The following is a 12,686-nucleotide window of genomic DNA, read 5'->3' as shown; positions in this document are numbered from 1 at the left end:
TTTAACATCAAAATTGTTTGCTTTCTTTCTCCCAGTTTAAACATTAAGGGTTTTCTTCCTGTTTCTGAACTACAAAAAATAAATAGTAATAAAAATCAATTATACTCTAGTTACTGATGAGAGTTGTCTAAACAGCCAGACTAGTTATAAACAGTCAGTGATGACAGACTACCATATGTTAAGCTTCCCATTACTGTGCCAGAAAACATTATAATCACCTTAATTATAGAAACAGTGATTTTTCCCCTCAGTGGCGATGTAACACAAGCAAGTGCACAAGCAGAACTCCTGTTCTGCAGTGCATTACTGTCTGCAGCAAAGGCCAGCATATGCACGTACTGCCAAGCACTTCTGCAAACAGATCAAGTTGCCAAGAACACAGCTAACCTGAATGGTCTCAGAAGGAGCAAAGAAAGCAAACTTTACCTTGAGTGTTTTGCTGAAATATTTTGTTCAGATCCAAAGAGGAAGCTCTGGAATGTGATTTTTGTGGCCTTGGAGGTGGAGTAGGGGGCTCTTCTCCCTTTTTCATAGCATCTTCAATTGATGTGCTAGAATAAGACCTAAGGAAAAACATGTTGGGGAAAAGCAGAAAATATTTTATTTCAAAAATTAATTTTAAACAACTATAGTGAATAGTACCTAAAAATACACTGATCAGAAGTCAGGCTCATAGTGGAAATTCCTTGCCCTAATGACTAAGAGCTCCCTCTTACAACAACACAAATTTACTTGGCAACAGAAGGACCCTAAGCATGTGGAGAAAGGAATGAGTCATGCTTACAGGGCTAGCATTTTTCAAGGCTTTTTGTAACACAGCTTGAGGCCTTCTTATGTAACTTTGCCAGCAGGATAATTGTAGCAACTATTTTGAATAAACCAAAGTAAAATTCCCCACACAGACCCCTGGGAGTTTCTGTTGCCTTTCCCAACTGCAAGGGTAGTGTTTATACAGGTAGAGATTCAATCTATCTCTTGCAAGTACACATTTTGTAATTTGTGATATTCTCACTCCTAGAATCAGTTTTTAACAATTAGAATAAATTTTCCATAGGAAACAGTCACAAAAATGCACAAAATCCAGAAAAAGTGAATGTCTCCAAAGTGACTACAACTGGTCAAATACATGGCTCAGTATCTCTTTCCAGGTCCTCCCACAGCACATTAATCCCAATGTGGTGTGGTGAATTTGCTAAGAATTTTGATTTTGCCAAATACTGTTAAATTTTTTCAGCTGTTGTAGTTATGAGTTTAGAAAAACCAAGGCCAAGCAAGACCAAAACTCTGTTCAAAATGAGCACGGCGACATGAGATGTTAGACTTACTGTAACACATACTGCATGTCAGAGCAAGACCAAAAGCACATTTGGTAAAACAGAAATTACTCCCATTATCGACAAATGGACCATTTTTTTTTTTTTTTGCCAAACAGATTCCTAATATCCAGTGCCAGCTGTTCAATTAAGAGCATATTGAACAACATCCTATTACCCTTACTCTCCAGGTCCAAGTTTGTCCATTTATGAGCCATTTCAAACAACTACTCATGAAAAGCTAATGGAGATTCTCTGTCTCCCTGTTTCACCTCATACAAATTTGCAAGACTCCTAGATTTTTCCACTCCATTATGAATTCCCATATAAAATCAAGGCTTTTACTCCTTTTAATGCAACATCTTCATTCAAATCCCATTCAAGATCTTCTTTAGGGAGAGGTTTATCAGGATTTGATATTCCTGCTCCCCCAGTTTTCTGATCTAGCTCCTCAACTTCTCCTACTCAGTCCTTCCTTTGCTTTTTCTAGAACTACTCTTTTTTTTCTTCATAAATAAAATTCCTAACCAAATTTGTGTATCTCCCCAGCTGGGGTTATGTGTCATCATCACAGATTTAATAATACTATGCGTATCATTTGGATTGTTACAATGAGATGCAACATCCTGTTTCCAAGTCAATAACTCACAATTAGCAAACAGTACATGCACATAGATGGCTTTTCCAGCAGTCCCACAATTTTTCTTAAAGGAGCCTGAATCACTGATTTACTTCATGTAAAACTTGTTCTGGTTCTGCTAGAGACAAGACTTCCTGATTTACTTCTTTCTCTAATAGGACTGTCAGAGTCCTCCTCACCCTCTGAATCAGAATTTTTAGGACCCACCAGAGGAGCCACTAACAATTCTACTTGTTCATTATCACCACCAAGTTTACCAGATTTACTTTTCACACCACAAATTCTTTCACTGTTTTTATTTGTTTTCTCAGTTACTAAATATATTCCAATCTGGTTTTGAAGAATCAGGTTTTGAAGTCTATTAATACACGTTTTTTCGTAACACCCCAATCATTCTAAAGAGAAAAATAAATCCCTCTGTGGTATTTCAACCCATTTCCAAAAACACAGCAAGTCTGAGTTCAAGGATGTGCTCAAGCATCTTTAGTCTCAACTTCTGCAATGAAGCAGCGACATACAGTCAGATGTGAGACAGCCACATGTGACAGAACAGTCACATTCAAGTGACTTTTTCTGAGCTTGTTTAAGCATTTAGTGTTGTATGTATTTGTGCACATTTTTTGCATATTTGCAATTTAGTAAGACAGCAAGAAAATTTAAAACTCTGCAGAAAATAAAAAGCTTTGGCTAGCAGCAGAAAAATAGCACACAAGGCAGTTCAGCTTTCCCGAATACAGGTCCTAAGAACAGAGGATTTCAATCCTCAATCACCATGCTTATAGCTGATCCTCTCTTACTAGCAGGCTTTGACAAGACTATAAGCAGACAGCTTCTGATTATACTCTCATTACCCAAGCAAAAAAATCCTAAGCAGAGCCCTCTAACTAGCACCAAAAATAAAAAGTTTAAGGTGAATTAACAATATGGCTATACACCAGTAGGTAACAACCAACCCAGGATGTAATCCATTTATATCCAATGCTTTCTGGCACAGGTTTCCCTTTTCTTTCAAACATCCAAATTCAGCAGGTGTCACTTCTAGCACACAACGGTCCTGAAGTCCTTCCATCACACACCAACCAACCACAGCCAAGCACATGGATGCCAATAAAAGAATTCACTCACCCACAGCCGAGAGCTGAGCTACTACTGCTGTTTCTGCAGGAATGTGCAGTGCCTCCCTCCATTTGAAATCACTGTGCAGGTTGCAAGAGCACAGGATTGCTGAGGATGTTCCCTGCAATGGGGTGGTCCCAGCTGTCCTGCCGCGACGCCCCTGGGGCTGGGCTGGAGGCAGTCACCACCCTGACAAGGCAGCAGGGCTGGGCAGATAGGCAAAACGTCCAGCACCTTATGACCAGAGATCATGGGGCCCTAGTGCAGTATTTATGTAGGGTCTATAGCTTACAGATTCCTTCTGGTAAATCTGTCTGATCTGAGCTGTACTTCCAGCACAACACCAATTAAAAAAAAAAAAATTCAACACCAGTTCTGATGCCTGGTGTCTAACACCAGAGGAACACACGTCTTTTCCTGAAACAGGAGTGAAAGCAGTACCTGGATCGTGGTCTGGCTCTGAGTGCATTAGGTTCTTGAGCAGCTGGAATAGAAAAGAAAAAAGAACCGTTAAAACATCGTATTTTAAATAAATGTCTTCAGCTTCAGAATCAGTGTCCATTAAACATGTGAGTGTTGCAAATCTGGATGTGAGAGTATACTCATCTCACATGAGCAATGGGGATTGATTTTCACTTCTCCTTCCCCTTTGTTTTCGTAGTGTGTAAATGTCCTAAGAATTCAAAAGCCAACATGTAGTGAGAGCTTCACCTTTTTAATCTGGTTAGCAGAACACAGGAAGAGGAATAGGTCTGGTAGATCTGACCTGTAGTCATAGATGTAGTTGTGATACAGCAATGTAAGGAACAATAAAACTTTTTATAGAAAACATCTTGTTCTTAGTCCAGAACTCTTAATCTATTACTTGTCTGCTTCCAAAAACACAAAGGTTTATGTCCTTCCTAAATACTTTAACTAATTAGTATAAATGTACATCACCCATTACAAAATATTATCATGTCACGTTGAGACTGTTTTGACCTTGGGAACAAAAGGTATTTGAATGAAGAAAGCTTTTAAGTCTAAATGTTGATCAAACATATTTCTATTAATGTAAAAATGGGTTTCTGTTATTTGGATAAATTCCAAATACCCTGCCACATGCAGGTTTTATGTGATAGGAAAACAACAGTGCTGAATTATCATCTCTAGGTAATTCCTTGAGGCTGTTCCTTGCTTTACACTGTCTTTTCTGTTACTCTCCTTACTAGAATCAGATAATTTTGAGAAAACATATCATCTGCGTGATTGCTTTCAAATTCATCCCACAGAGATATCCTCAAGGTATTACAGAAGCATCAATGATCCTAGTGCACATACAAAGTAAATCTTTGTATTTTTCTCAGTCTACTAATCAAGGTACAACACTCAAGAGAAACAAAGTAGGTTGGGGAAAAAAATAATTGTCAGAATTTCTATCTCTCTTCAGATATACAGGCATTTATCACCAGCTACTACAGAGCATTTCTCTCATCAGCTACTACAGAGCACTACCTGAGAATACAATGGATCCTCCAAACCACTGAGCAGGAGCAGCCTGTGGCAGCAGCTGGCAAATACTGAGCTTTTAATGGCTTGCACTGTACTACTGCACAGACCATCCATAGGAGGCTTTGGGCTCTCAGAAGACAAGCAGCAGCATATGGCACATGTACAGCCACACAACAGCTCTTCATAAAATAAACTGCTTTTAGGATCATGCAGAACTGGTCGGTGTTTTGGACAGAACAAACCCCACCACAGCTGGCAGTGACCACTTATGAACCAAGTTGCAGTAGATTGTCATCACCAAACTGGTTCACAGTCATTCCAGATTTCTCTGCAACAAACTCTTCCTAGCAACTAAAGAAGGGAGAGGGAATTAATATTAAAATATGCAGTGGTGATAATCCTCCTCCCTCTCTCTGTGTCAAACTCCCAGAGAATACAACTTCAGACACTGCTTCCCTACAGCCATATGACCCAATTTTCCAAAGCTGAAATTGCTGATTATTAAATTACATGCACAATTATTAAATATGCCACTTAGAAATAGGAAGTATAAATCCTTTCCAAGCTAAACCACGTTTAAGACTCTTCAAATTTTCCTGTACTTATGGAGACTGTAATTCTATTCTAGAAAGCCTTTCAAATAAAAAACCTGTAGGTAAAACTGACATTCAAACTCTCCAAGGACATTCTGTTGAGGTAAACAGGAAAGCACATAAGGAAGAGAGAATTCCAAAATGACTAGTAATAAAAAACGATAGCAATAGAATACCACTGCCAAGGATTTTCTTTTTAAGCTTCTGAAAAACTAGGAAATTCAAGGCTACAATTACAGAATACCCAGACTTAGCTTTCCTTTCAAAAGAAGTAGCATAATACAAAAAAATACTATGAAGCAGGTAGTTCATTATTAGGACATACAAATAATTGTGGCAGGATTTCCAAGAAACCTGCAGCTATTTTGGTACGTTCAGTGTGTGCACACTTCATGTCTGAGGTGCAGGTTTATACACATACATGACAAAATCATTCAAGATGATACAGAACTATTTATTCAGTTCACTAATTTTCCATATTTTTACTGCTATTGTTACACAAGCCTAACTTTTATGAAATGGATAAGTTAAACCTGTTGAGCAAATAATTTACATTGATTAGTCAAAAGTTTGTACAATTCCTGGAGTAGCAGAGCCTGATGGACTGAGCAGCTTGGTCTGCAGTGAGCAAAGAGGTTGTGAAGTTCCTGGTTTGGGTGCTGAGCTGCTCCCGCAGCGCTCTTAACATGACAACTTCATTTTAACATTTTGAAGTATGCTGATTTGGTAACTTTTAACTGTAGCCTAACATCTCACACTCAACAGCTGCCTCCTTGTTTTGAAGGCTTAAGATCAGGTGGAAAAATTGTGCTGAAAAAGGTGAAAGGCTAAAGAAAAAACCAAAGCATTCCTCACTAGTCAACATCAATTACTCATCTCTTATTGGTCATCTAAGGAGAAATGTACAATTTGAACGCTTGGAAATTTGGCTCTCAGTCCTTTAAAAGGCTAAGGTCAACAATGATCCTTGTACTTAGGAGTCTAAATACACTGGCCAGATATTCAGAATACTGAGCATATAAAGTTCTTTACTGATTTCAAATTTCCAGACCTTCTGATGGCAAAGAAAACTTTCACAGACTATCACCTTTCCTGAGTTTACATAAACAGCCTACATGAATAACCAAAGAAGCATGTAGAATTTCTCCCACTTCATCCCAAATGAGTTTTCATGCTGGAGGTTAATGACTACAATGACCTTTCAGAATGGTGACTGATTCTGAAACAACTACTCAATTACTGTGCTGCATCTACTCGACTGGATAGATAAACATTTTTACTTTTCACACCAGTTGCAGCATGCAACCTGAGAATGTGCTGGCTCAAATCCTCAGTGAGCAGCACAGCAAGAGTGGAACCCTGCAGGGACAAGAGCCACAACGATGGAATTCTGCCACTGTGCCCCTTGGTATACAAACACAGCAACACTGTTGGAGAGCACAGCAGCATGGGGAAGACCTCCCTGACCAGGAGATGAAAGCCACAGGGGAAGGAGATGTGCAGGTGACAGTAAGTTTTTTCCCTAAACGTACTAAAGACAGAACTGAAAGTAAAACTCCCCTGTGCTCCTGGGCAAAACCAGGGGAAGGAGAACAGAACAGAAAGTCATGCAACTACCCTCTCCTTTCCCTGAGAGGGATGTGCAAGAGTGTGTGTGTATGTGTGTAAAGGAGAAGCAGCAATCTTTTGAGAATAGAAGCTCAAGATAGCAAATCTGGCAGCTTCCAAGTGTTTGGGAAGAAGCCAGGAAAAAAAGATTTGGGAAATGAGGCATGCAGCTGTTGAGCAGCCATGAATAAATCGAGCTATAAGACAAAACTGCTGTGACAGACATGTGGGGTCCATTTTCTAAATCAAGGATATCTTCATGAGGAAAAACATTCATGCAAAAGGAAGAGAAAGCAAGATTTTAGCTTGACTGGGACCAGGGAGGGCTTACAACATTCTTACCACTGTAGAAAGAGATTAACAAAGAGGTTTGCAAGGGAGGTCTGATGAACTGAACTGAATGCAGGGGAAGTTTCTGGAGCAAAAAAGTCATTTTGAAATATGCTGTTCCAAAAATAACATTTTCCAGAATGATAAGAACAAGGAGTGTATATTGGAGCTAGAGAGAGAAAAATCAGGAGTGGTTTCAACACAGAAACAAGCCCTGAATCAAAAACTTGCATCAGTGTCTTAAGTGCCTCAAGGTCTGTATTTCCAAAGGCTCTCTGTCCTGTAACTCCTTGACACAAAATAGGAAGGCTGAGCTATCACAAATAAACAGGCAATTTCAGAATAATTACCAGAACATTACATAGTTATTCTATACTTTAGATGAGGTACAATATTCACGCTCTTGCATCTTGTTTGTAGCACAGAAGAACTTCAGAATCTTTACAACAGCTTAAAACATTTTCTACACAGGAAGAACCCATACACTAACAATGAGGGAAAGAAAGCAAGAAAACCTTTTGACAACCTGAAAAGGTAATTAATATTTATCTTACAAATAGTAGTCATTATGAGGTAAAAGCTAATATCAGTAGGAAAGTAGTACAAAATCAAAAAGTTCTTTCAAAAATTAATCAAGTTACACTAATTTAGGCTTACTGTGATATAGAAATACTTGATCAAAATTCTCATGCAAGTAACACATGGCATTTTTTTCCTTACCTGCTTTCACAGTCAAGTGCTGAAATTCCTTTGGTATAGTTTTGAGAGTAGTGCTTACTTTAAGAGCTTAAGAAAAAAAAAAAAGAAAAGATAATTACTTTAAGCGTATGTGGGTAGAATCTAGAAATATCAGGTCTGAGAAAGGAACACCTAAACTGGTATGAGACGTCTTATAACGCCAAACATACTTGAAAAGTAGCCAAATACCCTCAGAAAACTGAAGTACTCAAACAAGTAACAATTTCCAAGAGCACAAAAGTCAAGACCAGAAAGAAAGACCTATACTCAAGCTCCCAAATAATCTCAAATTTTGGTAATTTCTGGGGTTGAGTGCTTATTCTTCCACATTCCCCTAATGCCTCCTTTCTAATAGAGTTTTTAATGCACCAGAGTGTGTTTTGATGACACTCAGTGTTAAATGACCACTTGGAATGAAATCTCTCCTGCTCTAGGATGAGCCTGCTTTAGCAAGGAGGTTGAACCAGATGTCCCTTCCAATCTGACCTGCTCTATGATCTGCCTTTATCAACCAAAACATGTGGGAAAAGTTCTGGGTCTTCTAACCCAGTTCAGTTTACATTATCTTCCAAATTTAACTATATTATAACCAAAGTGAAATTAATTTACTTGGATACTTTTGAAAATGCAGGAAAATTTGCTTCTACTGTCCTCAGCTGCAGGTTCTCGACTTCTGGGGAGACCCCTCAGTTAGGAGAGAGATCTGCTCTCATGTTTGTCAGAACAGTAATAAAAGGTAGAATAAAAGTATTTGTTCTTTGGCTGAAAAGGCAGCAATTTGTGTCATAAATACAGAATATATTCAGCCCTGAAGGAGGATTGCATGTCTCAAAACAGGTTCCCATGTGACTTTAACATGTCAGCTATAAAAATAAAAGCACAACTTCATCATCTGAACAGGGGAAAAAATATTCCCTTAGTAAAAAGTAAATCTTCCGTAAACATTTAAAGCAATAACCTTCAAGGCTGAAGTCCTTCTCTGGTTCATTATACATTTTGCAACAAAACAAACCTTGTCAACAAAACACTGATTTCTTGGAATATGCCGGCGTGTCAAGATGTTTTACAAACACACATCAATCCTTGACAAACTTTCTTTGAAAAGGGGACTCTGGGAATCTGTCAAACTCTGTCTCACCTGAGTGTGGAAGGTGAATCAGGAATGTGGACTACCTGGTCCCACAGCTCTGATGCAACCTTAACGTGTGGACATCTGGGAGGCCGAGATATTTTTTATTTCAATTCATACATAATCTGCAGCTCTGAGAATCAGGCAACAGAATACCCACAACTGTTTTGTTTCTATTAGGGAGGGACAGCAAGTAAGAACTGGGAAAAGTGAATAAAAAAGGGAATGAATGGTTGTGTGATGATCCAGTGCCAATTCTGGAAGCCATAAAAGCTACTGCAGCAAAAAAGAGAAAGATCACTTCAATTTCACATGACTTGCTGCTGATGAATGTCAAATGAAATGAATGAATCAATTAATCTTTTCAGTCCAATTTGACTAAAACTTTCATTTTGCAAGAAAATACAGGGATTATTTTTTTTCAAATAGTAGTAAAAACTTATTTTGAAGTATTGGTGTTTCTTGCAAAAATGGAAACTGAAAATTTGGCACAGTGTAATCTTTACTCTTAAAAAATTCCTGATAACAAAATTTTGTTTAAGTAAGAAGCACTACATTAATTGCCTTAGGGCTAGACATATTTTAGAAGGTACATTTCATATCATTCACATATGACAGAACTAATTTTGAAGTAAACCCCTCCATTTATTTGTCTTCAACTCAGCTGCGGTGAGCTGTCTCTTTAAATCTTTAGCAACACACAGCCAGCTTAGAAATTAAACACATCCTGCAAACATAGGGGCTTACTAAAAACACACTAATTTAATCCCTAATGGAAAGAAGTTATTTATTTGAATACCTTGTTTGTCATCTTTCTTTCCATCTTGTAATAGGGCAGAGTTATCAGGTACCTCTTCAGCTGATGACTTCTAAAGATAGAAGATTTGTTAATTACACTGATTGTTACAGCTTGTACCTTTCCACAGCCAAATATTTAAGAATACAGATCAACACAAATAATGGTGACATTTGCTCTTGCACCACAATTTCTTTGTTAGATAAAGAAGAATTGAGGACCTATAGAAAGACAATATAACTACTTTTCAAGGTACTGCAGTTCCACACTGGAAATTAGTTAAAGGAACACTTCAACAGGGAACAACTGAAGGAGGTAAGGACTGTATGAAAGGAGAGACTTCTCCCAACAGAGCCATATGCACACCTGGGTAAGGATAGATGAAAGTTTCTCCAGCCTCCATGAGAAAAGTCTCTCTAACCAAAACTCCAGCTGTACTGCAGAGCCTGACAGTTTTACTTTAAAGGCTCCTGGCTGATCCTTGAATTACTCTTTTCTTTCAACATGCAGTCATAGAGATGTGAAAAACAATTTCATTAGCAAGTCTGTTGGAGGCTCATTCAGGCCTTTGACAGCAAAACAGGGAATTTCTCCCCAGTCTTATTCCTTGATTTTCTGTTTTTTCAGCAGCAACTTATAGGCGTTTATTGTTCTTGGAGCTTCTTCTGGAATAAATTCTACCTCTGTTATCTGTACGAACAAGAATACACTCTGCAAGCAAATATTCAAGCAAATATCAGAAACCCTAAACTTCTCTAAATATTAAGTGATGCTGGTTTTTCCCAGGGAGTACGGAAGAGGTTTTACCTGAAAATGTCCTGAAATAAATTTGGCCTAAACAAATGAATTGAGAAACCTAGATTTCATAGACATTTTTAAAAGACCACAAAAATCTCAAGTCAGTTCAGAGAGGAAAACTCCACAGTAAAGGTCAATCAGATTTGTTTTATAAAGTTTCTGAGGAATGGGATACCCCAGTACTTCTGAGAAAGAAACAGAGAAAAATATGGCTTGAAGACTCTGAAAATGTATGAACAAAACATTTCACAGCCATAGCTAGCCCTGACACTCAAGTGAAGAACATGAGACCACAGATCTAACTCAATGCGTGCTTTAATTGATAGAATGACTTTCAGAGATTTCAATGATCTGTGAGCATGACATTTCTGAGAGAGCCCAGAGGAACCCCAGCCAGTCATTTTATGCATGCTTTAATTCCAGGATTTTGGCAGTGAGAAGACTTGCAGAAAAGCACCAAAGGAGAGTGGGAGACAAAAACTTGAGAAAAAAAACAAACTGTGAAGACAAAACTTCCTTGGTAAACAGAAGTCAGTCACCCGTGTCATTCCCAAGCATAATATCAGCAGCCTTGGTGTGTTTTTCAAGTTTAACAGAGCCTAACATGCAGGTGACGTGTCTCCTGACATTATTTTCTTTATGAATGTATTCAGGAACTACTTCTATTTTATTGCAGTATTGTAATTCAGCAGTCACAGTAAAAACAGGCATCTGAAATGAAATTAAATAGCCTGGATGGATGATAAGTGGAAATTTAAAAAGACATGGAGGTAATGCATAACAGATTACATTGATAATATAATATTTTGAATGTAGTGATCAAGTATCTAAAGTATAATTCCTCCCCTAGCCAAGATACAAATGAAATTGCAATAGTGAATTGCTGCACTTCCCACTGAGGGAGATGAATGAAAGATGAATTACTGACCTCCCAAATGATATTCATTCAGTGTATTAATTCTGAATGTAAAAACATAAGTTGAACAAAAAAAAAAAATCACGTCAAAATAATTTTCAAATCACTTTTGTGGAGATTTTAAAGTCCATTAATCTTGGACGATGTAAACTGAAGCTTTTAAATTATGTATGTGAACAATACATAATCATAAATTTGTTTACATTTCAAATATAATTTAATTCTGTATTATATCTGTATCTTCTTTTGTATTTTAGGTTGCAAGCCACCCAAAATAAGGTCATCATCAAGGGATTAGGTGATTCTGGTAAAGGACCTGCCCATGCTGCCAACATGCCCGCACCCTGCACTACCAGATCTGCAGTACTGCTTCCGAACCCAGCGTGGCTGCTGTGGTTTGGCCAAGCTGCTGTAGGATGAGCAACACCCCCCAGGGATATAACATGTATTTAACAGTTCCAGAAGATACACTGGGTGCTCAGTGTGCTGGCTGCAGCATGGCCCAAAGTGAATACTGTAGTACATAGAAGCTTAGGAGATTCTGTTTGGTGGTACCACTACCAAGATGGATTTGATGAGGGAGCAGCTTGGTTCTGACCCAGGGACTCCCCAGAGCAAGGCACTGGGAGAACAGCCTTGCTGAGCTGCCATGACGTACCATTATTTTTAAACTTGGAAGAGTGTCAGAAGGGCCAGTTCCTGCAGTCAAGTCTGCCACTTGATTCACTGCCTTAACACTAAACCTTTAAATCCCACAGCACTTATATTGAGAGTTGCAACATTCAGGCACAACTCAGTGGCCATGATTAGTTCAGCTCTATAGGGTCTTTAAAAGCTTGGGATTTTAACCTCAGTGTTAAACTCTTCTCCTTAATTCAGTTTTGCTTGAAGCAGACTTCATGGTATCGTACAATGGTTGGGTTTGGAAGGGACCTCTGGAGATCTAGTCCAAAGCCCCTGTTCCATCCAAACAAACCTACTGTGTTCAGCTGTGGGTCTCTCACTGCCAGAAAGGACATTGGTGTGTGTTCATAGAAGGGCAATGGAGCTGGTGGAGGGTCCAGAGAACAGAAGGAGTGCTTTGGGGAGCTGGGGTTGTTTATCCTGGATAAAAGGATGCTCAGGGATGAATTTATTGCTCTCTACAACCATCTGAAAGAAGGCAGTGTTGGGCTAACAGTTGGAATTGATGATCTTGGAAGTCTTTTCCAAACTACA

At 38.5% G+C, this 12,686-nt stretch overlaps 1 protein-coding gene across 2 annotated transcripts in view; it reads right to left on the bottom strand.

Moving 5' to 3' along the window:
* Positions 1–12,686, bottom strand: part of REPS2 (RALBP1 associated Eps domain containing 2) — a 93,416-nt gene that overhangs the window by 30,045 nt on the left and 50,685 nt on the right. For both annotated transcript variants that reach the window (XM_041472405.1, XM_041472406.1), the window contains exons 10-13: positions 9,758–9,827; positions 7,812–7,877; positions 3,511–3,553; positions 427–563 (exon numbers count right to left, since the gene is read on the bottom strand). In XM_041472405.1, coding sequence (XP_041328339.1) covers positions 427–563; positions 3,511–3,553; positions 7,812–7,877; positions 9,758–9,827 — 316 coding nt within the window. The remainder of the gene's footprint in view (positions 1–426; positions 564–3,510; positions 3,554–7,811; positions 7,878–9,757; positions 9,828–12,686) is intronic.

Source organism: Pyrgilauda ruficollis, unplaced genomic scaffold (genome assembly GCF_017590135.1).
Source record: "Pyrgilauda ruficollis isolate IOZ18807 unplaced genomic scaffold, ASM1759013v1 scaffold29, whole genome shotgun sequence".
NCBI classification, from domain to species: domain Eukaryota; kingdom Metazoa; phylum Chordata; class Aves; order Passeriformes; family Passeridae; genus Pyrgilauda; species Pyrgilauda ruficollis.
Note: the sequence above shows the minus strand (reverse complement) of the source record. Positions and strands in the feature narration are given on the sequence as shown.